This window comes from Anser cygnoides, chromosome 17, assembly GCF_040182565.1.
Source record: "Anser cygnoides isolate HZ-2024a breed goose chromosome 17, Taihu_goose_T2T_genome, whole genome shotgun sequence".
In the NCBI taxonomy this organism is placed as follows: Eukaryota; Metazoa; Chordata; class Aves; order Anseriformes; family Anatidae; genus Anser; species Anser cygnoides.
The window spans coordinates 10,646,939-10,674,824 of NC_089889.1; the positions used below are offsets into that span (position 1 = coordinate 10,646,939).

The window sequence follows — 27,886 nt, forward strand, 5'->3', positions numbered from 1 at the left end:
GGCTACCAGGTCAGCAAAGCAGGCTCTGCGGGCAGCAGGGGGGAGCGAACACAAACTGTCACCGGCTGGCAATCCCGTAACCTGTAATCCAATCAGACATATCTAATCTAAACTTCATTTTCTGGGTGTGGGGACAGGAAGAAAACCATTTTGTGATGCAACTGTCACCTAGAACAGTGTATTACAGAAAGACATAGATTGGTGCCTTTTCCAATTTTCTACTGAATCTGACATCAGTCGGCAAACAAGAGAGTTCAAGCGATGAGCTGTCAGCCCTTTTACCTTGTTAAAAGAGTGGGGAAATTAGATTAAGGCTTTAGACGCTTATAGTACATGTTATCAAGCCAAATTGGTCAAGATGTGACTCAGCTTGAAGAAAGAAAACAGTACATAAAACACACGCTTTCTGACATTAGTCACCTCCAGTCCTTGCTGAGCAATGGCATTTAAGACAGCCCTTCTTCTGCCTTAGCCATACCCCATCTCTAGCCTAGGCTGGAAGGCACAGCCTCCTCCGCAGCCAGTTCGTAAACAGTTTCTCAAACCTGTAACACTACACTCTTGGCAGAGAAAACTATTTAGCAAAGCTCTGGAAAACTTACAAACCAGCAGCTCTCTTCTGTACACTCATAAGAGCAACTGTGCTCGACTTTAGAAATCGAAGTATTTTTATAGTATTTTTATTGGAACGGAAATCAATGTCACATGCTTATCAAACAGTTTATTCTCAAGGAAGAACAGTTTCTCCCATTTACGGAAAACATTGCAATCCTACTTAGCAATAAAAACCCTTCTTTAAAAATCTGAAAAATTAGAAAATATTATTAGAAGTGCTCATCTAGACATATGCTGATTTTCTGTATAAAAAGTAAACCCCTTGTAATTATAAAATTAATATACCATTTTCCCTCCACAACTTTATTCTTTTAATACAATGAAACTTGAATGGTCACCTCTATTAATTCATTTCATGTTAGTTTCTCAACATGTATATACTATTTACTGCACCTCATTCAAATCCCATATATACATATACGTATATAATTGTTCCTACGTGGGATTTTCTTTGATGCTCACTGTTGCTATATTTGAGGGCTTCAAACAGTAAACTTCACAACAATCTGTAATTAAGTTACTGCATTTTTCAAACAGAATACTGAAGCCTAGACAGAGGAATACTGAAAACACATTCTAATTTTTAATATTCAAATGTCCATGTCCAAACCCTGACTCCTCAGGGACACTGGATTTTGCAGTTCATTTGCGTGAAGTACAGTGGCTGTCTAATTAGTTGTGTTAGCATGATCACAAGCTCATTAGCTAAAAAAGCCTAAAAATACTGATCTTAAAAATAAGAATATTGTTATTTGCTCAAAATATTTTCTGACAGATTAAAAACTAGAAGTGGCTGGCAGTTAACCTTCTGCTGTAATGACACATGTGGGGAGGTGCTGAGCATCTACCAAAGTCTTGGGCAAACCAATACTAACTGCAACTAGCTTCTGAAATAGTTCCTTTATATATAACCAGGCATTAATATATATACAGGCACTGCAAAGCAGACAGACCAACCCCTGGAACAGTATTCAGCTGTATTAGAAGGGTAGGTCTCATTTCTTCCTGTACTCACTGTCCACACACTCCGGAAACTTCCCAGAAAAGGATAAATCTATGGAACAACTCAAAGCTAAAAGGTCCCCCCACAGCTAAACACCTGCCTATGGATGAATCATGAAGGAGACAGAAAAAAAACATGCTGTAATTAGAAAGTCATTTTCAATTGCAAAGCATTATTACTGACTGAATTGAAGGTTGGTATAGTATCGTACCCATGTATTTCTATTTCTTAACAGCTACAGCTACCTTTCATTCAAAAACCAAAGTTTTTGTGTATCTCTATGCACATGTACTTTGGGTATTGAATTAAGTTACTGATTATCTACTGCCAGCCATGTTTCTCCCTCCCCTCCATGAGATGATAAATTAAATTTATAAAACACACACTAACTCATCACGTCTAAGAGAAGATCCTAAAAGCTTCTATGACGAAAACAATATGCCAAAAGCTTAATTGACAAGATCAAATATTGAGCTATGTGAAAAATGATTTTAAAAATAATACAACTGGTTATTGACATTTCTTTCAAGCCAGGAATTATACATGTGATTTGACAGTACCTATAAGCCCCAAAACATAAGCAACTAACTTTGTTGTGTAAGTACAGAACACTCAAAAGAGATAAAGTCGTCATTAAGTCACAGAGCTGGCACAACAGCAGCTTAACATGTAAAAGAAATCCAACTGTATGAGTAAGCCTGGCTGTAACACAAAGCAGAGATAAGTCTTAGTAATTAAGGGAAAATTTTTTATTGTACCTCAAACATACAATAGTCATAAATTCTAATCCAGCATCCAAGCATTGCCAGAAGTGTTACTAATATAAGAAGTGAAATTGTGAAAGCATACTGGGTCAAATTTCTGTAGTGTTAGATCATCCTCCTCCTTTACCTCACCGAGAGGTATCACATAAACCCAGTAAGTACACTACACAGCATTTTTGCTTCTGTATTCTTTGGGAGATTTCTAGAAATGCAAAATGAATAGCGTCATCAACCATCAAAAGATGATTTCATGTTCAGCAAAATTAGATGGCAGGGGTAGAAGGGGGACACAGGGAGAAAAATCTAGCCAAAACCTGGCTTGCGAGTTCATCAGCTGCAATATGAACCACCATTAACGATAACAGAGAAGCAAGACTGTAAGAAAGGGACACACCTTTTGACTTTGGTAACTCTGCATAGCTATTACAGAGAGACCTCAATTATTACCACTTCTTTAATTCTAGGTCTTGCCAGTTATTTATATAGCCTATCTGCCTTTCTGTAGCTGATAGAGGCTCCGGCCCCAGTTGCAGACACCAGCCCTTCTGCTCGTCCTGTTGGCTCTCTCCAGGGCAGCAGAACTGCCATAGCTCTGCACGCTGGGCTGCAGAAGGGCAGGAGGAGGTGAGTCCAGCCACGTTTCCCTGCCAGGAGCAGGGGGCAGACCAGGCAGGCTCATAACATCATCCAACCCAGCAGTGTGTGCTCCCAGGTTAAAAACAAAACAGAACAAAACAAAACAAAAAAAAAACAGCACACCTTGGTTTGTCTTATTTTATTTGGTTGTTGAAAACCATATGCTCCTAAATCCACTGCCCTGTTTTGGTAATATAAGAGAAAACCTCTACCTTTGAACCTGTTCTAGGAGCAAGAACCAACTTGTGCAAATCGAGCCCAAGCATTACTTCTCACAAAGAAAGCCCAAAACAGCTAGAAGAATGCAGCTGCGCTGACCTGACACGGATCACCGAAGTCAAGAAGTTTCTCAAGTTAAATACCTCATTAGTTCTTTTTTCAGAATTAGTACATAGCTCTTATCAAATCCCATTAGTCACAGACACACCATTCAAGCATAACACGACACCACTAATAACGCTCATCTGAATGCAACTTCCACTCTGCTCCTTTTGCAGAACGACTAAGTTGTGCGAAGTATATTGCGTTCCATCATTGTATCACACATTGCAATGTGAAAAATACAGCACCAACGCCACACAAGATCCTATCACCCTGCCCAGTGCTGTGTAGCTAGCCAAATTCCCTCCAGTTACCTGTGTAACAAATCTCTAGCTTAAGTTGCGCTGAAGACATGCCTTAAAATTCTACTCTTAACTCTTTATCATCAAAACTACAAATTACCAGAATGTTCTATTAGTTATTACCTTCAAAAGGGATGCTGATGTCCCGGTTTTGGAGAGTTTTGTTACTGCAGACAATGAGGAGCCGTTCTCTGGTTTGTTTTTTTCAGTTGTTTGAGTTTTATTTACTCCAGGCACTTTGGGCACTGAGCCAACACTCCTGCTTGCTTTCTTCATTCTGGGCTGTCTGTTTATGATGCATTTACAAACAAATCTGCAAACAGAAAGAAGTGTTAAATATAAAACACATACAAAATGCAACATAGTTTTATAACACTAAGTTCAGAATAGCAGTAAGGACCACAAACTAGAGCCAAACAGCATATGTATGTGACTGACCAACATTTTTTTTATTGTTGTTGTGGGTTTTTTTTTTGCCTTTTTTAAAAAGGATCTTTTTTTGAAATTTTATTTCATTTTTTTCTAGTTCTTCCCACAAATGGCACTGAACCAAGTATATTTTATAAGTGACCCGTGTTAGTAAGCTCGCTCGTTAGCTAGCAAAAGCAAGGCTTATTAGGGCTGCAACGTTCCTTATTTCTGGCTGTGGGAAAGAAAATACCGTGGGAGCATTCAGGCAACAGACTGACTACCAACAACACTGGATCTGAGAAAAGATTACCAGCAGCTTGATAACTAAAGTACTGAGAGAGTAACAGCAGTTGCAGAGAAAGGTGTTATATAGAAACTAAAAGATGAAAAACTCAGATTCCCTGAAATCAATTATTATTAGCAGTCACGTTAATAAACACATAGGAGTTCATGTGTATTGAATTCAAAATTTAATACTATTCAGATGATCATGAGGGCTCTCTCCAAGAAAAACCAGAAGGAACCCAGAGTGGTCCGCAGTCAGGTCACTTGCGTGCCTTTGCCTCCTTGCCTTCAAGTGTTCTGCAGCAGCAGACAACTGTCGATGCCGGCATTCCAGCCATGACGAAATAAACTAAAGCACCAAAACCAAAGCTGACTTTACACAAACTTGGAGCAGCTGCAGCAGACACGAACAGGGCAGTTGTCCCAGTAACTGCTAGTTCCGGAAGGCAGCCGAAGGAACGGCAGAGGAGCTGGCAGCCATAGCTTGAAGCACAGACTACAAAAAGGACTGGACACATCAGGCTCTTCTTCCCTCTTGCAAGAGTGGGACAGCTGGCAGCTGCCTTCTTCATCTCCCCGCTGCCAGAAGGCAGAGGATGGAAGATTAAGAGAGGAAACTTCCACTCCCCTTTCAGTCTGACAGACCCTGAATGGAAGCAAGTGATCCAGTTTCTCTGAGCCCCGTATCCTGTGGCTGATTAGAAACACAAAACACATCTAGCTCTTTCCATCTCTTAAAAAGTGAAGCATTTCGAAAGCATGAAAAACAGCCTGATGACTGAGTGCAGGAGAAGTGCTCCACGAACACGGTGATCAGGACTAATTCATTATGCTAAGATAATTACACTGCACATGCTCCTCCCTCCCCAGCACCACCTCAGCTGCATGCAGGCATATTTTAAGCCTGACTTTTCTCAAAGTCAGTAAAACTCCAGCTTTGCATCTTCAGGCCCCTACGTGCCATTAACACAAGCAACAAGAAGTCTCATTTTAAGGCACTGAAAATATTTGTTTATAGCTTACAGACTCCCTTTAGCTCTGAAAGCTGGCATGAACCAACACAGAGGACTTTGTCTGCTGCTGTAATTTCATCATCAGAATGTCAAAAATGCACCAGTCCTGCCATCCTGCTACTGGTAACCAGAACGCCTTCGCAGAAGATTAAATAACAGAGATTATTTGAAATGAGACACTCTAAAAAAGCACCGCTATACACAAATATTTCTACAGAAGCTAATATTTATAGGTAAGTTGCATTACAAGTGTAAGTTGCACTTACATTTCTTGCCTTTTTCATCTTTAAGAGTCGAAAACTTACATGTGCTTTTGATCTTAGTCAATTGAGAATTAGAATTGGAAAGACCAAAGAGGATGGCGAGTTCAGTAAAACCGGCACCATTACTAACAATGAAGGGTATTTTTAATGCTCTACAGACTACATATAAACAATTGCCCATAGCACACTTGAGAAATAATTGAAAAAAATTCAGTGCACAGCTTGTTGTGAAGCTGACCGCACTTAAAAAAAAAAAAAAGTTACTTCAAAGAAAAAAACCTGCATAGAAGCAGGAAATCAGAGCCCTCGCTTTCGGGCAGCCCTGAGAGCTGGCAGAGCAGTGCCACAGCGGAGGGGGGGCACTCAGATGGTAAAAGAGGCTCGGCCGGGGCTGGGCACAGGGTCACAGAACAGCCTGGGCTGGAAGGGACCTGCAAGGGACCTGCCACAGGCAGGGATGTGACCCACCGGGTCAGTGGCATCCAGCGGTTTAACTCACCAGCATCCAGTGATGTCACCCAGAGCAAAGCAATTTAAATAAGTGAAACTGAACAGAGTAACTAAGTGTAATCCTAATGTTTCACCACAGTGTTAAAATAGCCATTAAATATCCCAAACTCTGACACGAAAAAACTTGTGATTACTGAAACTCAAACTTGGAAGACACTAGAGGACAAGGAGGGTCAGTACCCCTGCCCCTCTGTTTCTGCCAGAGAACTGAGCTCCTATAGTTACTTCCTTACTGAAAGACAACTTTGTAATTATAGCTGAGTAACTGCAAAAAAGAATGAAATGAGTCCAGACCCTTACCCTCGAATAGGGACAAGGCATCAATTAGTATGACAGATTCTAAAAGCGTTTGCTCACTCAGGCTCCTAAGTGAACGTGTGACCTCCTGGTGCAAACTTCTCCCATCCCTCCTTCTCCACGAAGGAAAAAAAGGAAGGGTTTCAGTACTGAAAGCAAATACACCAATGTTGTTGAACTGTAAGGGAGAGAAGCCCTGCTTCACCCAATTTCTCAAAAGCCCTAAGCAGCACTGCAGGCAAAGACCACCTTCACGCTCCCAAAGAAGAAAGCGTTGTTTGGAAAGCACAGCATTAAGAACCAGCAGCAGATCTGGCTATCAGCACAGAGCAGTTGTCCAACGCTACATTTAAAATAAGAAATAAAACGCTCACCACCCAACTCAAATTTTCTGAAGATTACCACACAACACTAATAATTCAGATCAGAGCTAAAATACTATTTCACTGTTGTTTTAAAGAGCCAGTACTGCATACAGACCTGCAGCCTGTAACATGCCCTAGGGAGAGAGGAGGAGAGACTTCCTTTGCCTTTACACATGCTCCCTCCTACCTCTAAAAAACAAACACACAACCACCACTACCCAAAAACAAGAATGCAAAAGTTTAAGACTAGAAAGCTGCAGTGGCATTAAGACCTGCATCTCCACGGGAGTCCTGAGAGACCTGGGGGAACGTACCTCACCGCACCGCTAACCGAAATACCGATCCATCAGCAGACACGAGACGTTTCTGTGACACATTTGATTAACGCTGCCATTACAATACCAATTACGGAATTAATCGGGCTGGAAAAGAGCCAAAACAAGCCCAAACTATCAGACAGAAAGACTGCATTCCTGAGCTGCAGTGTAACCGTTGCCTCTAACCTGTATCCTTTCCCGGAGGTCTCTCTTTCCACAGCACACATCGCAGAGGACACGGCAGCCGAGCTGGCTCAGGAGCGTGCTCCCATTGCTCTGGCGAGGCATGGGAAAGCAGCCCTACGTTTTATACCGAGAGCAGCACGGCTCCATAAATAATAATTTGAAAGTGTTTTGCCCAATGGCACAGCTCTGCTCTTCCCTGTAAGCTGATCTGAGGCAGCCTCCCCAGCGACGCCAAGTGCTGTCGGGGTTACTCTTACGCACGCCCGGGGTTTTCAGCAACACCAGCGCTGGAGGTGGTGGCAGGGGTGATTTCTTCCCGGGATCATTTCAACCTCATCCATTATTTAATAAGCTTATTTATGCAAACCTTGTTGTCACAAAGATAAGGCTTAATTACAACAGAAAAATAAGTTTCCCGTGCCTGTAAGGTGAGAGAGCATTAAGCAGTACCAGCCTCTTGCCACTCACTGAAAATGCTTCATCAAGAGGCATCAAGCAGTTTTATCTATCAAAAAACTCTGATTTACTAAGAAAATGGTAAATAATCTCAGAATCTCCTTCAAAAATTCCATAAAACTACAGACAAGCAATCCACAAATTTGAGGATAACAAGCCTTTTTGGAAAAAATGAAGAACAAAACAGATATCCAAAATGCAGAGGAAAATATGTATCTTCAAACCCAAGAGCAGCGGACTCAATATACTCACTCTCTGCTTGTACAAATTCTTTGGTTTTGATGTATTTAGGCTGACAACTTTTGCCCAAATAATTAGGGAATGACATTTTTAGGCCACTTCCACAGTCCCAAAAGGCAGAAACGTGAAGAAAAGATTTTGCAATATAACCCTTTCAGCCTCCTGTAAAATACAGATTCAGAATTTCTTCAAGAAAGCACGATCGCCAGCAATTCAATGCCTGGGCCACAAAATAAGCTATGTACCACGAGGCAGAGTTTGCTGCATTCAGAACGTCCCCAGCTCCAAGTCAGCCTGCAAGCTGCACGCGCCACAGCGATGCCCCTTGATCAACGTTTCCAAAAACACGCTCCTTTAACTGCTGGATTTCACAAGCCCAGAGCAAGCAGTGCGTGTGTTTTACTGCTCAAGCTGGATTCGAGACTCCATTTGCAGGGAGATGGAAGTTTGCTGATGCTAGGGTTACTTAGGATACCAAAGGTAAGAGGACACTGCGTGGAATCACACACAAGACTAAATAAAACCAGCAAGTAAAATCAGATGTAGGTATCTGCCTCCTGGGGAAGAGCAACCTCAGCTTCGTATAAAAATATGCTCTGAACTGACCAAAACTGCTCAGCGAGACTTTGGTGTTTCGATTCACAGCTTCATGAAAGCGTCGGCACAGCGTTTGGGGTAAGCCAAAAGAATAAAGCAATTCCCGGAATTACTGAGGACGTAGTACAGAGCCCTAAAGCAAACATGGCACTCAGCAAATCCACCTCTTGCCCGTCTGCCCACGCTTCAGTTGGTATGTGCGGTTCTGGTCCCCTAACCTCAAAAAAAAAGGATTTCTTACATACCTGAAAGGGGTCCAGCAAGGGGCAAAATAAGATCAAAGGCACCTAACAGCTCCCATGAGACACCTCATGGCGAATATGACAAACGGCTTATCGAGCCCCCAGTGGCACTGAGAAGGCGGGCGGGGGCTGGCTGCTGACCGCCTCCTCCACTCCTGAAGCTAAGGAGCAGCTGCTGAAGAGCCAGGCTCAAACTAAGAGAAACAAGCTGTATTTTAGCGCAGAATGAAAGGCTGCTGTGGCTGCAAGAAGCACGAGTGGAAGGGGAGACTGGACAACACAAGGAAGAGAAATGCCCTAATGGATGCTATGCAGCCAGAGCCCAGAAGGCTCCCAGGGCATTCACAAGTCCCCTCGGTGGGAAAGCAGCCAGGGCAGGAGGGAGGACAGAGGGCTTTGGGTTTTTTCCTTCTGCATCCGCCTGCAACCACGGCTGGACTCAGAGCACCAGGTGGGATGGATCCCTGCTCCCGTCAGGGTGGTTCCTGCTACATTCTTATGCCACAAGGAAAACATAAAGATGTCAGTGATTTATAGGTGCGACAATTTTGGACTAACTGCTGTAGGTAGTTATTTAGAGAGGAAACATTTTCCTATTACTTTCTATCTTAAAAATTCAAGAGAGTCTTTAGAATTTTCCATTACAAGTCGTGGAATTGAAAAGAAGAAAAAAAGAATTCTACCTTTAAGCTGCATTATACTTATCCTTCACTGTTTTCAAGCCACATTTACTATTGCTATTTTTCTTTTAAAACAGAAAGGAGGAAAGAAGAGAGCTTTGGGGAAGAATTGGCTGTGATATACCTCAATCCCTGTGCTCCTTGTTTGGAGAAAACTGCAGGACTTTAACTGCTGTGAGCAATGTGTAACCGTTGCAACGCTTCACATTCCAGACAAGTGACAGGAGCAGCTACAGAAGGACTCCCAGCTTCTGAAGCATGCTCTAAAAAAGCCTTTTCATAACAAAATTAAATAACGAAGTCTTGTTTTCAAGCTCCTACTTTAAACAGACGTTATTTCAAGCCACTGCTGAGGGGAAAAAACTGTTCATAGGCTAAATACAGCTGGTTCTTCCCAGTGGTAAAAAATATTCCTGTATCTGAAGGTGGTGGCCTGTGTGTCCCTCACAGTGCAAGCTGTAGGCTTCAGTGAGCAGAACATGATACAGGACAGAAGGAGGGAATATAATAGGTAGAATATTAGTACAATAGTTTTGGCTACGTTGTCATTTTTCACACCTTTTTGTGAAATTCACAGCTGCATCCCAATTTTAAGCTGTGCATGAGCTGATGATGCAATAGGTACCTATTTCCTGGAGAGCAACTACACCTCTGTGTCAGATGTTAAAGGTTTAAACAGACTTTGCAGAAATACCAGCCTTCTCTGTAGAACTCTCAGGTTAGTATCCATTAAAATACAACTATTATTTGGGCACTGTACGTTTTATGGGGAAATAAATTAACAAACATGAACTTCCTGGCCAAAGGACTGGCCACCTTTAACTACAAAACCAGCTGGTCTGAAAAGTGATACTTGGTCAGTTATCTGCTATTGCTCCCTGCATGCTCCGGAATTGACTGTTATTACAGAAATCAATGAGCCTCCAGTTACAAAGAGGCACTTCTGGCCATGTAACCTTAGGTATAAATCGCGTTCTTTAACCAACAATCACGTTCCCCTGCACAGGTGGAAGTTTTCCTCCTGCTGCCACGGAAGTGCTTTCAAAACCAGCAAGGAGCTATCTTAAAAGCCCAGCATTTGGCAGAATGGCACAACAAAAGGTGCACGACTAACACAACAGCTTCATTTTGTTCCAAAGTGACTAGCTCAGAGGACATTTCATTGCAGTGCAGCTCATCTCCGGCACAGCTGTACCCAACAGTGCAGGCTACAGGAGGTGACCAGTGGTGGCCTCTTCCCTTCCCTCTGCTCAAACCAGCTGAGCTCTGGCATTAGCAGCTGCAGCAAAGCCTTCAGCAGCATGAAGGCCATCGGGAGAAGGACAAAAGGCAATGCCGTGGCTCCCACTAGAAAAAGGGGGACAGAACGCTACAGGATGTAGCTCCTCAGCCGATTGCACATCAGTGACTCCCAGCACAAGTAAATTACACGAAAAACCTGTAAGAGAAGTGAATGAATTCGACCGGATCCCACGTTCATCCAAAATACCAAGTCTTGAGTTTGTGCAAAACCAGTTTCCAGCTTGGTTACAGCTATAAATCTGTTCCTACCAGCTGCTACCTAACGCAGCCCCATCGTGGTGGTTTTCTATTGCCTGCGTTTCGGTAACAGGGAGGTGACTGGGTGCTCTCCACATCCACTTCACCACTGCCCTGGTCTGGCAACATTCCTGAAGGCATTGCCCCAAGAAAAATAGAGCAGGACAAGCATGCAGAGATGCATCACCTGAAGGCCTTCACAGCCCCCAGGGGCTCACAGCTGGGTTCCCAGCCCAGGACTGTCCTGGTCTTGGCTGGATGGAGAGAATGGCCCTGATGGGAACAGCCCACCCGCAAGCCAGCCCTGCAGAGGCTGGGGGAGGGAAGTGTCTTCTGGGGATTGCTTAAGCCAGTCGTGAAAATAATTTAATTGCACCCTGCCACCAAAAGAGACAGTCCCACCCCTTCCTCAGTCCTCTCCCTGGTTTCTAGAGATCGTAACTCATTTTGGATGAGCTAGTTTTTCATCAGATCAGGACTGATCTGACTCACCTTATAATTGCTAGGCATTATGCAAAGGAAGCAGCGGGACCGTGGAACTGGGAACAAGGAAGACTCACCCCTTCGAGGACAGTAGCCCCAGACTGGTTTTAATTCAGTCTCAAGCTGCTGGGCAGAGCAGCAGTCCTGGTGGAAGTGAGCCTCTTGCTGGTGCCCAACCACCACACCCCGCATCTCACTGTTCTGTGGAGCCACACGAGAAGCTAGATGAGGAAAGAGAAGCACCAAAAGACAAAACAGAGACCACCAGAGGGTGCAAAGACCAGCTGTGTGCAGGCGTGAATTCTGTGCTCCGACCCACGTCCTCCCTGTCTCCGAGACCCGACGGCAGCACACTCATCACTTCGTTTTGAAACCTTCAGGCTTGCCACACAGACATGAGACAGAACTGCATGCAAATCCTTCCCAAACAGCCTGGTACCACTGGGACAGGAGCATTTACCTACCTCTGAGTGGAGGCCTGGGGACATGCATTTGAGTCATACAGGAGAAAAGTGTTTGGGACAGGTTGGAGTCCCCAGTCTGCAGCCACTCTTTCCCCCCACACCCAGAAAAGAGGATCAGGTACTGTTTCTGTTCTATGTTTTTGTTCCAAGCCTTCTGGAAAAGGGTGAACACTGACCAGTTCACGGAGTCCTGCTTCCCCGGACAGTTTGCTTGACGGAGCAGCGAGGCACTCTGCACAGGGACGGCAGCTGCAGCTGGCAAAAACACTGAACGGCCACCATCAGCGGGGCATCCCTAACCAGTGTAACTGCTGGCGAACCAAAACACCACCGAATGGCAAGCGCCTGGCACTTCAGCACTCTGCTTTGTGAAACACTTCCATGGTAGTTCATAGAGAAGCTCCTACACCTCCGCTTCCTGTGGCAAATCTGACGTTTGGCTGAAAGCCTCAGAAGAGTTTCCCCATTCCCTCCAGTTAACCGAAATAATTTGAAGCATCTAAATACTGCAAGAGCAGCTAGGGATATCTTAAGTGGAGACCCTTCCACCTAAAAGGCGACAATCCCTGTTTAAGCAATTTGGAATAAGGACATTGCTGCTGGCTTCACCAGTAACTGAAGGCCTCTGTCTTGCAAGATGCAGTCTTTCTATTAAAAAGTCTATACTGATGTCGCTATCATTTTTTATCACATTTACAAATCATCAGTCAAGAAATCTCATGACAACTTCCAGCAACTATACCTATTTAATGCATCCACACTTAACTGTCCATTTCACCCCAGCGACTGCAGATAAAATGAGCCCTGCGTGACTCTGTCATTACCATGAAAAAGATCTCTTTTTGGGAAAAAAAAAAAAAACAAGCAAGCAAAACGAGAAGTTCAAGTGAGCACAGTTCCTCTGCGACAGGATTCCTTTGTGGTAGCAATCGCATCTACTCCTCCAGGGATTTAAAGGAAATATTGACCATTAACTAACTATTCACAATGCTGGGTACATTTTAGAGAAAATCAAATCGAAAAAGGAAAACCGATGTCTGCAAAGAAAAAAAAATTAACTGCACCACAGATACTACTTTAAATCCATACCCATTATCAAATCTCAGTATCATTTAGCTTGCTAATTAAAATAAAGTTTGAGCTCAGTACAACTTGGCAACTCGGTGAAAATAAATAAATGAAATCCTATGGCTAACTGGAAGAAGCCAGGCTCCGATACATCACTCCCGTAAGCGTGTCTGTGTCAGTTAAGGCTTGTCCATACGAACACTGCCAATGTTTTAGCAACGCAGAGCGAGCATGCTGCAGGACTCTCTCCAGCACCAGCTCTCACACAGCAAAGAAATTCTGCAGCCGAACTTTCAAGAAGGCTCCCTCTGCCAAAACCACCATGTGTGCTTTTAATTAAGATTGTGTAGTGAGTTGTATTGAGCACACAGAAACTTTCAGGGAGTGCTATATGAACATCAACCTCTTGGTCAAGCTCTACGTCCCCCCAAAATGCATCCCCCTCGGAAATCATTATTCATTGCATGTGTACGTGCAAAATACGTATCCTACACTGGGTAAACAGCCAAAGTCCAGAAAGTATTTTCAGCATCAGAAAAATACCAATACTTGCAGGGTGATGTCATCAAATACATTCACTTTTAACACTATCTGAATACTGGAAGGTAGATGTTCAGTTTATTTTCCTAAATAAAAGTGTCGCTATATATACCAGTTAGCTTGATCATTAGCAAAAATACAATTAGCTCAGAATAAAGTAAGCCTCATCCTTCCTAAGTGTCAAATCAAGTCTTAATGTAAAAGTTTAAAGAAGAATATTTTCTCTCTTTAAATTTTGATTGAGCGTATTTACTACCCTTTAATAAGTTAAAAAAAAAAAAAAGGTAGCTTTAAGTTCAGATTTTTGTTTTTATTATTTTAAGGCACCAAAACCTTGTAGACTTTTCAAAATCCCTTTAGAAAGTCTCTTTTTAACTAATTTCACCATTTGTTTGTGAACTACTCTTCCTTTTTGTCATTTTGCAAGCTGCTGGTTCTGCCTTTTGTGTCTGTTCTTTGCAAAATTAAGTTATCCTGAGACATTTATTTACAACAACAAAGATCAAAAGTTCCAGTGTCCTTACATTAAGGGAGTCTTCTTTCCCCAAGAAAATCATGCATGTGTGCGAAAACCCTAACAATGAATTATTTATCTGCTAAGAGATAGTATCCTAGGATTACTTGCTGGCTGCATTAAAGTGGTAAGTGCTCTAAATGGTGGCTTTCTCTGATCGTTTTCAGTTGGAATAAGCTCAAAAGAAACAAGTAATATGTTCCTTGTGACTAGTCACTTCAGGCTACGATTAAGCATATAACTCAGCCTCTTACACCCGCTTATTTTCCCTTTTTCAGTATAAAGACTAAAAATAAGATCAAATGGGGTGATTTTTAAAGTCGAGTAAGTAGAAGCATAACATTTCTTATGCTGTTTTTCCTACTGAGCAATTCCGTCATATTAATAGTATTATACGTTCCTAAAACTGGATCCTAGTTGCCAAGACAGGCTCCAAGGCTGCAAGATCAAGGAAAAAAAAAAAAAAAAGAACTTCTGAAGTACGTTAGTGAAAGAAATTTCCAGAATGTGTTTTTTCTCTCTCATGGTACCACTTGAGCAAAAAGGGCATACATTTATTTCCCTTCATCATGTTCTTTGTTAGTATTTATTTATTCATACCTAAAACATTAATTGTACTGAGTAATAGATAAGATGATGTACAATGACATTTTTGAAGCATAAAAATAACAATTCCGACACGAACTTAGACAGAAAGTTATCAAACTCAGTGGCTATGTCTACATTAGTAATTAAAAGAGGCCAGAGATCGTTTTCCACTCCAAAGGAAAACTTGCACAGCTTGATCTGTGACGTGCAGCCAAAACCCTTCCCTCTGCCCCATCCAGGAAAGGGTGGCCGCGTCCCACACCCACGTGGAGAAGCCCTGGTGCATGCCACCTGTGAATGATGCCCAGGCAGCACTTAGGAAGATGCTGGCAGCCCTGGTGCAGCCACGCCAGTGACCAAGCTGACAATTTACCAGCATAAAGATCACGTTTACCAACATAAAGATCATGTGCCAGACCTCAGCCTAACAACCAAGTTGTCTTTGATGGGCTACCATGGCCATACCGGCCATTAAGGAGAACATCCCTGTAAGCCTCTCCTCAGGCCTGATGGAGAAGCTGCCTTTGGCAGCGTTCCTGGAAGGCCACAGGGATCATCCTGCCTTTGAACAAGGAAGGGAAAGGGGAACAGCACCGCGCTGCTATGCTGCAAAGTGCAGCACGAAGTGCAATCCATGGGAGCCGCAGATCCCTGTGGAGGTTTGCCCACTGTGATGCTCCACCATCATCAGGTTCTAATAAAACAGCCCTTCATACCTCTCAAGTAAGAACACAGACGTTTTATCAACACCCAAACCAAAATTCGTATCCACACATTGCTCCACGTCTTGAGTAGATAAAAGGATTGGGAAACGTGGACTGCAGGGTTTAACTAGATGACACTGTATTTGACAGAAAATGGATAAGTTTAAACAATTCAGATGAGATGTTTTGTTCTCCACAACCATGTCTTGTATTCAATAAACAAAAAAAAGACATGCTTTTTCAGACATATGAAGACATCTGAAAAACATAAGTCTTCCTTTCTCTTCCTTCACACCATCCACCAGCCTAGAAGCTGATTTTTCCACTAACAGAAAATTAAGCAGCATTGTTACAGGGATCAGAAGAACACTCCGGTCTCAGTTTCTCACTTTTAATCTCAGACTATTTAAAATTAAGTGCTCTTTCCCTTTTTATTAGTTACTACCTAATTACAATCCACTGGAGGAGGGAGGAGGAATTGTATTTTGAGCTACCGGACTACGTTACGACCCACGGAGCGTTAGAAGCAGCCACTGGGTTCAGCTCGCCTACCTTTCAGCAGCCAAAGTCCATACCATTAAATGAGCAGGAAGCACCAGGTCTGTGTTTGTTTTTGGGGTGAGCAGGGCTTGCTCAGGCTACATCCTCCGGCAGAACCTCCGGCTCTTCCCGACGCTCTTCTCCCGGAGGAGCCGCAAGCAGCGCGCATTTCTGCCCCAAACCAGCAGCTTTTCGGTCCCCGGCCCAGCCACCCCCCGCCGGCAGGGCGGCGAGATGCTGAGGGAAGCCCGCAGCTCCCGGAGCGGCAGCACCGCGTTATCCCCCCCGCGGACACGGCCCGGGGAGCTCAGCCCGCGGCTCGGTAACGCCGCCCCGCGCCCGGCCCTCCCCCGCCGCCCGCCGTCACCTCACGGCGCCCGGGGGCCGGGCACAAAATGGGCGACGGGGAGGGGGCGGCGGGGCTGTCACGGCCTGGGGGCGGCACGGCGGCCCCTCAGGGCACGGCGGGGAGGAGGAGGAGGAAGAAGAAGAAGAAGAGAGAGGAGGGGAGGAGGAGCCCGGGCCGGGCGGGAAGGGGCTCCCCGCGGCGCGCTGAGGGGCTGCGCAGCCCGAGCCCGCCCCCCAGGCCCCGCCGCGGCCGCCAGAGGAGCCCCCCCCCCACCCCCGGCCGGGCTCGGGGCCGTGTGGGCCCGGCACTTACCGGGAGCCGCCGCCTCCTCCCCGCTGCTGCGCGCCGCGGGCCCGGGCTGAGGGGAGCGAGAGGGGAGGGGGGGATGGGAGGGGGGGGGGCCGGGCCGCGCGCGCCGCCGGTGGGAGGCGCAGGGGGCGCGCAGGGGGCGCGCAGGGGGCGCGCGGGCACGGCACCGACCCCTCCGCCCCGCCCCTCCCCTCGCGGGCGGGGACGCCGCACTGCGCAGGCGCCAACTCCCCCCCTCCCCTCCTGCCCACTGCCCCCCCACTCCGGCGCCAAGCCCTGGCTGGAGGGGAGGGGGCGCGCGGTCAGGGGCGGCGCATGCGCGCTGCGAGCTTCGCGCCTCCTGAGGAGGGAGGGGGCGATGAGGCGTCTCGCGCCGCACCTGAGGGGCAGGTGGGAACGGGGTCTGGGGGCTTCACCCTGCGCTAGCCCGACGGGACAGAATTACGTTAATTGCGTTAATTACAGCCTTCCCTTGGAGCGAGGAGTAAATGAAGGCGGTTGTAGGGAATGGCTTTGTCTCCTCAGATTACAAGAGCTGTGTGAACGCGAACTTCCAGGCTTGTAGCTCCTTCCTAAAGGCCAACGTTTGTGGCTCATGGCTATGAGGGACGTCTGGCTGTTGTGAATACCGAATGGCTGCAGTTCATAAACTCAAATTACAGCGTTGGCGCTTTGGTGGGAGGTGTAGCACGGTCTGTATTTACAGGCATTGGCTGGAAAGCGCTATGAGCACAGCAACTAAGAAAATGTGCTGATGGGACACATCGCCGTGAAAGTTTCCCCGTCAGGAGTTCTGTTTAGCTCAGACCATGGTGTAAAGCCTCTCTCCCACCAGCAATTCAGCTGTTTTATCAAAAGAAACACTTTGGTACAAGATTGCATCACAGCCTCTCCCCTGAGGTACATTCCTTCCTCGAATTCATAGTGCTGCAGATCGGTGAGGACAAGTATAATTTACAGTCCCCTTGTTATCATGGGTGAAATTTAATTTTTAATATTGTAAATCAAAGTAAATGACATCTAGATTTCATTAGAGTTCCCTTTAAAATTGAGATGATGTTTGCTTCCAGATGTTACAACATAGTTTGATTTACTTTGTGAGGAAAACATTCCTATTTATCTATTTATGAAACCAGTCTTTTATTTAGATGCCCTTCCCAATCCATTTCTCTCAATCTGCCCCTCCTTAGCTGGCAGGGATTCCCTTGGAAGGTTGCTGCATGGATGTGGTTTGCTTGTTTGACATTAAACAGCTCCTTTACACTTCAGTGATATTTCCCATTTGGGGTTGAAACGATATGACTAGTGCCGTTCCCGTAGGTTTTTCTGATCCATGACATATTCCAAAAACTGGTGTTCTGTGTTTCTGCTTTTGGAATGAATCCTAAGGGTTACTGGGGCCAGCAGGACTAGAAGTAATTGTCTTTACGTGACACTGGTGAGACCACAGCTCGAGTGCTGTGTTCAGTTTGGGACCCTCACTATGAGAAGGACACTGAGGTGCTGGAATGCATTCAGACAAACAACGAAGGGTCTAGATGACAAGATGTATGAGGAGCAGCTGAGAGAAGTGGGGTTGTTTAGACTGGAGGAGGCTGAGGGGAGAACCCATTGCTCCACAGCCACCTCAAAGGAGGTTGTAGCAAAGTAGGGGGCAGTCTCTTTTCTCAGGTTACAAGTAATAGGATGCCAGGAAATGGCCTCAAGTTGTGCCAGGGGAGTTTTAGATTGTGTATTAGGAAGAATTTGTGGAGAGGATGAGGCATTGGACCGGACTGCCCAGTGAAGTGGTGGAGTCACCATCCCTAGGGTTAATTAAGAGTTGTGTGGATGTGGGGCTTAGGGTCATGGTTTGGTTGTGGACTTGGCGGTGTCAGGTTGATGGTTGGATTTGATGACCTTAAGGATCCTTTCCAACCTAAATGAGTCTATGATTCCAATGACAGCATTACTTCTGTATTAGGGAACGTGAAAAATGTCTGTAATTGTTTTGTGCAATGTATTTCTCACAGCCCGCAAAGTTCTGCTTTCTGTTTTCTAGCAGGAAACAAAACGTGGTTCATTCAGCTCAATGAATGAATGAGCAAGCTGCTAAATGACAATGTATATACCTAATATCTAGTTCAGGAACTTAAAAGGACACTGAAAAATAAAATAAAATAAAAATAATAATACTGCAGCACTGTATCCTTCAAGAGCATTCCAACTGTCTGTTAGGAAAACTTTCTCAGTGTAGTTATGCAGTGGATTAGATTGCCCAAGAGGATTACAGAATCTCCATAATTGGAGGCTTCTAACAAAGAGCAGACAAATGCCTCTCTCGGGAGCAGGGCAGGTACAGCCGATCCTGTCTCAGACGGATAGCTATATGCTGCAGGGCTTCTGAGCAGCGGCTACCTCAGGGCAACCTGCTCAGAGCCACGGGAAGCAATACAAGTGCTGCCTGGAAAATGAAAAGCCACCTGCTTGGGAGTGGACTCTGCAGCGATTTGCAAGAACATCCACAGTTAGGCACTCCTGTGTTGTTTTGCACCCTGAAGTTTTAATTCTTTCTTGTTACAGAGAAGCAGTTACTGTAAATGGCTACCAGCTGAATTTCCTCAAGCTTGTGCCCTGAGATTCAGCTTACGCCAGTAGCTGTGCTGCTCACCCAGGGTCTTCAGATGGCAGAAAGGAGCTAGGAGCAGCTGAGAAGCACCCACCTGGTAATCAGTGAAGAGTTTAATGCAGCACGAGCATGGCTGTGTAAGCAAAGACCCTGGTAAGGAGCCAGCACTAGGGGCAGGACGCAACACCTTCCAGGCTCGCTCAGGGGTATCCTGGTAACATTCAGTGTGGTAGAACTACAGAGATAAGCTTTCTAATTGAGTGAGGGTCATTTTGCAGAACAATTCCACGTTGAAGCTACGTGAAAACTGTTTTGAAATTATATTACACAGATACACCATGGGCAGGAAGTATTAGTAATATTCTCTGAGTTTCCCCTTCTTTTCCCAATTTAGGGGTGGGCACGACGCATTTTTTCTTGACTTGCATCTCATTTCAGTGTAGCTTTAACAACTTTTTTTTTTCTCTAATTTGGATGTTGCATTTGAGACATGACCTTGTGATCCCAACTGGATGAGAATCAGTTTATGAACTTTCAATCAGATATTTATTTTAGAGGGGTTTATATTTTGTACTAATTTTGGACTTTATTAAAACATAAATGTACTTTAATTACATTAATTATTTAAACAACATTTTATTTAAATAAAGCACAGAGAGAAGTTGATTTAAATAACGGATTAAATTTCCACATTGGTTACTACCAAATGCTAATTTAATGTAACATTTAAAGAACCAGAGGCTGAAGCTGATTTCTTAGCAAATATGTAACTACAGCTAACATGCTCTGCACAAAGATGTAAAGTGATGGGGTTTGAGACTGGCTGCATTTTGAGGGAATACTCCTACAAAAGGATTGATACAGACCTGATAACGTATCATTTTGCCCAGCTACTTCCTCCCTTCCACACAAGCTGTTTGTGTATGTCATAATTGCTTTAGTTTAATTCAGCAAGGACCCTGTACTAACCTGTAGCTTTTACTTAAGTAAGACAGCTTTTACCTTGTAAAACATAAAATAGCTTTCATTTTGAAACACCAGTGGTAATTTCCTTACCTCTAGCAAACTCAATCAAATGCAATTGACACATTCAGTTTAATGTAGGCCCAGTTTTTAATTAAATAAGACCCAAAGAACCTGACAAACAGGTACAGGAGATTTTATTTAACATTGTGTACAAAGAAAGGCTACAAATGCCTTAGACTTTTTTTTCCCCCAAGTACAGTTTTTGTGTCCCTTTTTCTTACCACTTATCTCAGAATATTAAAAAAAAAAAATCCTGAATTACTATTTTTTCCCCTTTTTTCCCCCTTCCTTTTTTCCTCTCTTTGGGCCTAAACTGAAAGATGTTTAGCAGTACTGTTTCAACACCTTTCAGGATTAAGCTATTAGGATTAGGTTGTCTTTTCAAAAACAGAGCACTATGATACTGAAGCACTGACAACAGCAGTATAAAATGTCAAAAACAGACTCTGTAACATGGTAGAGTTAAAACAATGCCAACAATATTAACTCTGAAGAAATCCAAAATTATCCAAACAATAACAAGTTGCTTTTCTTCTACACCTGATAATTTAGCACTAATTATATAATTTAATTGTATTTATATTTAAATAAATAGTCTTATTATCTCCTTTCATTGGAATTCTTCATGGATTATAAACACTTGTAATACTAGAGATAAGAACAAACTACACAACCTACATAGGCAAGAGAAGGCTTAGTTTCATGGTTTTAGCTAGACAGACACAGAAAGGACAACATTTCACAGTGTCCTGCTGTGAGCTCGTACTTAAATTCACCATTTCATTGTGGTGTTCTCAGTCATCCAACAGGAAGATTCCTTACCCTCTTTTTGCTGCCTTGGATAGTTCATTACCACTTTTAGTACTGATATCCCACCTTTTGAAAGATCTGTTCCTGCACAGGTAAGTTTTATCCAGGATTCCAAATTACTTAGCAATTCTACAAGTTTTTGCATGTTACTCTGAAGCCTGATGTAAGATTTCTCCTAGGCTGTGAGAAGCAGTAAAGAAGAGACCAGGGAGTGAATACATTGGAAGAGGCTGTTATGAAGCAATGTTCTTCTGCTATGGCAGCATTTACATCGCATTACTAGCATATGGGAGATTCTTAAGGTATACATCAGTTTTCAGCAACTTCTGTGATCCCTGAAGTTAGCGTAGTCCCAATTTCTCCCAAAATGGGACTGAAATGGAGGAAATTTGAGCTTGTCTATGTAGACTTGATTTTGATAATTCAATTAGGCACTATAAGGAAGGAACTGGATGAGTCTTATCCCATAATTGCCTTCTGGGCCTCACTCAAACTGCCCCAGGGGAGATGCGAGCCTCTAAGGACCAAGGCCATCTGCTCACTGGAGGGGCTCCACCCATTGCGATACTCCTTTTGGGTTATCTGCGGGAAGCTGCTATATTCTCTTCCATATATTCACGGTGGCATAGACTGGTCTTGTAACATTTTGCAGATTAGAGAAATGATTAATCTGTAGAATGCCTTGGAATCTCAGAACACCTTACCATTGGGGAAAGAGATTGCAATTATTACGCAAACAAAAGTTATTGTGGAAAATCCAAAAATAATTCTCCATTCTGATGAATAATTTTGACAAGATGATTTGAGCGTGACTGCAGTCACAACCAAGCAGTAAAGCAAACACTTCTGCTAGGCTTGGGCACTCTGTAATCATATTAATTGAACAGGTGAAAAGAATAGAATCTTATTTATACTTGCAAAACAGGCCTGCACAAGCCCAGAGCTTTAGCAGTACTTGGTACATTCTGAACCAGAAGACTGGAAATATTTTAGTTTCCTTAAGGAATAGCCCTGCTATAAACTGAACCTCCTGCTGCGGTGGCTGTTTCCACAGAATAGAAGACATGGTTGCTGTTGGAAAAGGAGGGGGTCTTTCCTACTGAAAAGTGAAATCTGACAGTAGAAAGTAAGTGACGAGGCAAGTATTTACACGGGTCCCCTGCATGCTTTTACAGTTGTCTCCTCCAATTCTGCTATAACATGGAAACACAAGAAGAATCAACAGTGGCGGCAAACTAAGCCATTTAATAATTTTCTAATTCTTGGCAGTAGCATTTACATATTTGCTTCACCTAGAAGGCCTAAATCTAGTGAAGGAGAATCAAGATAACACATACGCTCCTGTTTGCTTTGGTCCTTCTGTTTCAACCATTTTATCACTATAGTATGTTGCGGTATCCTAGACTTGCAGCCCAGAAGCAGACTTTAGCTTAAACTATAGTATAACTTCCTGGTTTTGTTAGCATTTTCCTTTGCAGTGGTGTTTCACCTTTGCTAATACATGGACTCTATTGTTCTTCCCTATCTATTTCCACAGGGGAAAAAATGCAGAGAGCAGGTGATAAGCTTTGCTTTCTTAGCACTGAACTGTGAATTTTCAGTAGCAAGAAAGGGATTGCAGCACGTCAGAACTGGGAGGCTACAGTGGCTGAATTCCTAGCGTTCCTATATTAATGTTTATTTACTGGCAAGATAGTCTTTGCTCACAGTATCTGGGGCACAGGCCTTCTTCTGTAACTTGAAAGGAGAATTTGTGCTCTATACAGTTCCAGACGATGTAATCTGAGTGATTCCTAATTATATTTTTTTTCCAGTTGTGCTTCGTTTAGAGCTTCTGTTGATTTTAAGGATGATGCATGTACTTAATTCTGAACATTCATTTCATTCTAGTTCAGAATGGAGAATTGCTAATACTCATTTGAAAGCTCCAGCATCTCAGTTGCACGTACCCTACGTTAAAGGGAGCGGACAGTATCAGATTTATTTTTCAGACTACAGTACTATCAGAATGTTAGCAAAGCTTACAAAGAAAAACATACCTGGACTACAAATTTAAAAGGGAATGAACAAGTTTCTGACTTACTAACTACACCAAAAATTTGATTTGTCTGATCATATCTACTTGTCTTTTCAGATTTTTCTTCGAATGAAGCAAATCCCTTAAATCTAGCATGAATGTATGAATCTTCTGTTACTGCAAGTCCCTGTATTCTTGAAATAAAGTCAAAAGGGAATGGGTAGAGGCCCTTCTTACAAGACTTTCCATTTCTTCCTAAAATTTTCATAATAACAATGCCACATGGTACAGTATTGCCTCAGTAGATCAACAAGCACTGAAACAAAAGGAAGGATTAACAAGTGAGGAATCAGAGAGGGTTGGTTTGTTGTTGTTTTTTCCCATCATATTTTAAGTATCTTTAAAAGCCATGTTGGTCGATTTACATTTTATACATACTTGAAAGAATGGCACATTAAGATAAAGAACATGTTGTCATGCCTTCCAGTGTTATACAGGGGTGACAAGCAAATTTGGAAATCCATGTATGCTTTACAGAACAGTACATTTGTTTAAATAAACTCATAGAAAACTAACATAAACAACTGTAAAACACATTTTAAAACAGGTAAAAAGAATAAACTGTAAAAATACTGCATCTCCCATAAACATACTTTGTGGTTCCACCACCTAGTGGCCAACAAAAAATGTTGCAGTTTTGCTTCATATGGTGCATGCTGATTGCCTTCGATTAGCAAGTGGAAGTCACAATCAAGGCAGGCAGTGGGCATCAGCAAATATAGTGAATGCACTGCTGTATTTTGCCCTTAGCTGATACATTAAAAAATAGCAGCATTAAAATACAGCCTGAAATAGCTTAGCTACTACGTCAACTTGTTAAAATTGTGCAAGAATAAAGAACACCAGCAGCATTTTAATGGATGTGTTTCGATTTGGTTTCAGACACTTTCCTCCCATAAAAAGCACACATAACACACAAAGCTGAGACTGACCTAGTAATTGTTATTTCTTGACCATCTTTAAAACTCTTTCCCTTATTTTTTTTTTTTAATTTAAAAACACATTCAGTGTTAAAAAAAATCTGTGAGAGTTTTAAAATAGTTTTTAAATGCCAGGAAATGGATGCTTACTCCTCTCCTTAAACTGGAGATACACAGACTATCCTAATCACCTGAAAAGTTTTGGTTGAAAGTTTTAATGTTTCACATTGACGTAGCTGAAAGCTACATTTTTAGAAAGGTCTCTCCAATACACTAGAATCAGAGCGAATATAAACTTCCAGTGCACATTTAAAGGGTAATGTTTTGCTAGTTTGCTCATATGTTATATTGTACCTTTTAATGCAGAAAAAGGAAGAGTTAGGTTTTCTGACACAACTCACAAGCGAATACATAAGCATAGAAATCAGAAGGCCTTCTCTAAAGCCAAGTGTTGCAAGTCCCTTTATGTTTAAATATGATAAGGCTTATTAAAACCACAACAAAGTTCAAAAAAAAAAAAGCACACCCACAACATCCCTGGGAAAAGAAAAGCCTTTTGGAGATTCTTGATTTCTGAAAACGTAAGTCTGTTTGAAAAAGCTTGATTGCAAAATTAAAGGAAATTCAAGAAATCAATTCTCATATTTCAAATCAGTCCATGATTTCATCATTAGCAGTAAGATGTGCTATCTTTTCCAGCCCAAAATTACCAGCTTTGGGGAAAACATATTCATACTTAACAGAAATAATTAACGGGTTAAGTTAAATTAACTTTTTTTTCCCTGATCCACATGCCTGCATGTTAGATAATGTTACATTAGAACTGAGCATTGTAATGAGAGACTAAAAGCAACAACCTGTAACAGTAACCAAAGCAAAAGCTATTTTCTCATGGTTACATACTATAGATCAGTAATTTAATATTAAAATTAACTTCCTATATAAATAAAAATTAAAAAGTTGGGCAAAAGTAAATTGGCACAGTCATTATGGTATTGCTTTCCAGTTTCAACACTGCAAAGAGCAGCCACAAATTCTAAACACCAAAAGGAAAAGGCTATCACCCAACCACCTGGTGTAGTTTGTTGTTTTTTGTTTGTTTTGTGTTTTTTAATTTTTATTTTTATCTTTTCTTTTTAATGAAGTTAACAACAGTGCTACTGTGTCAAATATACCAAACAACAGCTTGGAATGGGTAGGTATGCAGCTAGCAGTCAAAGGATTGTTACAGAACTGCTATGGAAAAATGAGAACAAATACATAAAACCCAAACCACTGAGCATGGTTTCCTGGTCTGCATGACTTTTCTTAAGTCAAAAATTTGCAAGATTGTGACTAATTTTTACCTTCAAAAAGGCAAAAAGAAATTAAATATAAAAAATTTAAGCCTTCAAGTTTCCTTGCCTTCATTCCCTCCCTCCCCCAAAAAGCACCTCCTACTATAAACATTTTTTCTGTTTTCTGGGTTCAGAAGTTGGAATGTAGTGGAAATACATACAATAGAGAAGGAATTTCTAGTTGTACATTACATTACGAAGAAGTTTGCTCCCAGACCTAAGAAGGGATACTAAGCAATATTAAATTCCTATAAGGATCCTTACAAAGCATGCAAAATGTTGATATACTCACAAAATTGGAATTTCTATTTGTTCCTTTTTGAATTTGCAACTTCACAGTACAATAGTTTCTAATATTATGCAGCAGTCAGAATTACATTGACTACAAAACCATTTCCCTTCCATTATTTTTTCTTTCCATTTGTTTGAAAGACTCTTTTGTTTGTTTGTTTGTTTTATTATTATTATTATTATTACTATATTGTTGTTCTTTTTGTTTGTTTTGGGTTTTGTTTTTCTAATTGAGAGATTGCAGATTACTCATCATCAGAAAACGTGAAATTCAGCATAACGAGGGTTGCTTTCTTCATGGTATTTCCACTCAAATGATGTTGACAACCTAACTATACCAATTACTTCTTTCAAAATCCGTCCCTCCCTCCTTCTTCCCTTGCTGATTCCTTTCCTCATCTTTGAGCTGCACTTTTCTTCTTGCCAGGATGATGGATGGTTGCCGCTAACTGGATGCTGCATAACTGGGTAGGAAGTAAAGGGGGCTGGAGTACTTTATGAAAATGGAATAATTCCCACCTCCCCCAAGATGTTTGGCACAACTGTTTCATAGCCAGAATACTTTGCTCTGGATTAAGCAATTAGATTATGCTTTCAATTCCCTAGACAAATACTGCTGCCCTTTATGCCTATGTAACCCCCATGGCTTTAACCAAGTTAGGCAGGAAAACTCAAAGCTAGTATTTAGCTAGACCTTTTGTACTGCTGTATGTAGTTCCACAGAAATTTCGTCCCTGCCCTTATTTAAAACAAGGTTGAAGTTTCTGAAGAATACACATGCATGCTACTGGCTAGGTTGTCCATAAAGTACATTCTGACATATTTTATCAAAGTATTTATATCTATCAGAAAAAGACTCTTGTAGAAGCAATGTACAAAGCCTCCAAAAATTCAAGTATCAAAACAAACAAATAAAAAGCTGTTATGACAGAAGTTTGGAGTAAGCAGCCAGCCAACCTGATAGCCACTAATAATTTGTTTTGTCCAGAAATGCTTCAATTATTTTTGCAATGATAACATAATTTCTTTGGAGTGTTGGAAATCAACAGCCTTCCCAATTAATTTTCATTAAGTTTGGCAGGGTCCAAGGAATTCAGCAATCCTCTCTGGATAGTATTGCTCCTGCTTTTATATGCAAACAAACAACACAATCACAAAGCACCGACTCAAATACTCCCTGCCTTTCTTTAATTTGCTGTATTTATTTATACTGTAACATTGTTGGGTCTGGGTACCTTAACCCCCCCCCCCAACCAAACATCTGAAGTGCAACATAGGCGAGAGCAGGGCATCTCCTTCCCTAGAGTTTGTATAAACATTTGCAGGGGAGGGGGTGGGCAAGACAAAAAAGAAAAAGTTCTAGTTGTATGCAAAACTGTTCCATTTCTTTAGAACCCTGTTCAAATCAAGACTTGAATTTCTGAGGAGGTAATCTTAGATCCCAGACCCTTCCCTTCTCTCCTCTTCTTGCAAAGCAATGCTATTTTTGTGGCCTAGAACAGTACTTTAAAAACAGCAGTTATTAAAGACACAGTTGTGATAGATCTTTTAACTCCCCCTCACCCAAAAAAGGGTATCCTATCAAGTGGTCCAGTAGAAATCTTGAAGTTTCTTTATGATAAATCCATAAAATGAGGAATACCTTCTGTCACATTTCCAACAAGAATAACAGCCACACTCTGTGGTGCGTTTGTTCAAGTGTCTATTGCTCCTTCTAGTGGAGATTCCGCACAGCTCTATCTCCAGTTCAATTCTTTCTGGTTCTACTGATCAAAAGTAGAGATTTTTCTCCTTTCTCTTCAGCTTGTCTCTGGTTAACAAACAACAGAAGCACTGAGGGCCATAATTCCCCAGGACAGGAACAGGCCAGAAATGTCTGAAGAAACACCAGTCTTCTTTTTCTCCGGAGAGGCAGATTTATGCCAAGAGCAGTTTTTTGAGTCCTGTTGGTATCACAGGCGTTTATACCTCTGTGGAAAAGAGAATGCTTTGTCTCTTGCTGTCTGGGGTAGGGATGGTCTCTAGCTGCAGGAAGTACAGAAGGACTTGAACCTGGAAAGAGAATGAAAGAGGTAAAAATAAAACCCTTTTAACTCATTCTCATCCTGGCTATTTTGGATTTGCTATCACTCAATAAAGAAAGTGCAAAACTTGCTGATGAGCTAACAGCTCTGTGCTCCAATTCTCTGCACTGCCTTCAGAAGAAGCAAGGGCCA

At 42.5% G+C, this 27,886-nt stretch overlaps 2 protein-coding genes and 1 long non-coding RNA gene across 8 annotated transcripts in view; 1 reads left to right on the forward strand and 2 right to left on the reverse strand.

The window, feature by feature from the left end:
* The window catches only part of SPECC1L (sperm antigen with calponin homology and coiled-coil domains 1 like), a 70,036-nt gene extending 53,278 nt beyond the window's left edge, over nucleotides 1–16,758 (reverse strand). Inside the window, exons 1-2 of one of the 4 annotated variants that reach the window (XM_066978884.1) lie at nucleotides 16,605–16,758; nucleotides 3,765–3,954 (exon numbers count right to left, since the gene is read on the reverse strand). In XM_066978884.1, the coding sequence (XP_066834985.1) occupies nucleotides 3,765–3,917 (153 nt within the window). In that variant the 5' untranslated portion in view covers nucleotides 3,918–3,954; nucleotides 16,605–16,758. Of the gene's footprint in view, nucleotides 1–3,764; nucleotides 3,955–7,288; nucleotides 7,425–15,955; nucleotides 16,368–16,604 lie in introns of those variants that run through there. The other 3 variants (XM_013173622.3, XM_013173621.3, XM_048064056.2) reach the window with 3 other exon arrangements.
* Nucleotides 16,759–19,404: 2,646 nt separating this feature from the next.
* Nucleotides 19,405–24,121, forward strand: LOC136786549 (uncharacterized). The gene is made up of 2 exons (XR_010825513.1): nucleotides 19,405–21,347; nucleotides 22,100–24,121. It is a non-coding gene; the product is annotated as an uncharacterized lncRNA (long non-coding RNA).
* Nucleotides 20,353–27,886, reverse strand: part of BCR (BCR activator of RhoGEF and GTPase) — a 101,963-nt gene continuing 94,429 nt past the window's right edge. For all 3 annotated transcript variants that reach the window (XM_048064085.2, XM_048064087.2, XM_048064088.2), the window contains one exon: nucleotides 20,353–27,722. In XM_048064085.2, coding sequence (XP_047920042.2) covers nucleotides 27,633–27,722 — 90 coding nt within the window. In that variant the 3' untranslated portion in view covers nucleotides 20,353–27,632. The remainder of the gene's footprint in view (nucleotides 27,723–27,886) is intronic.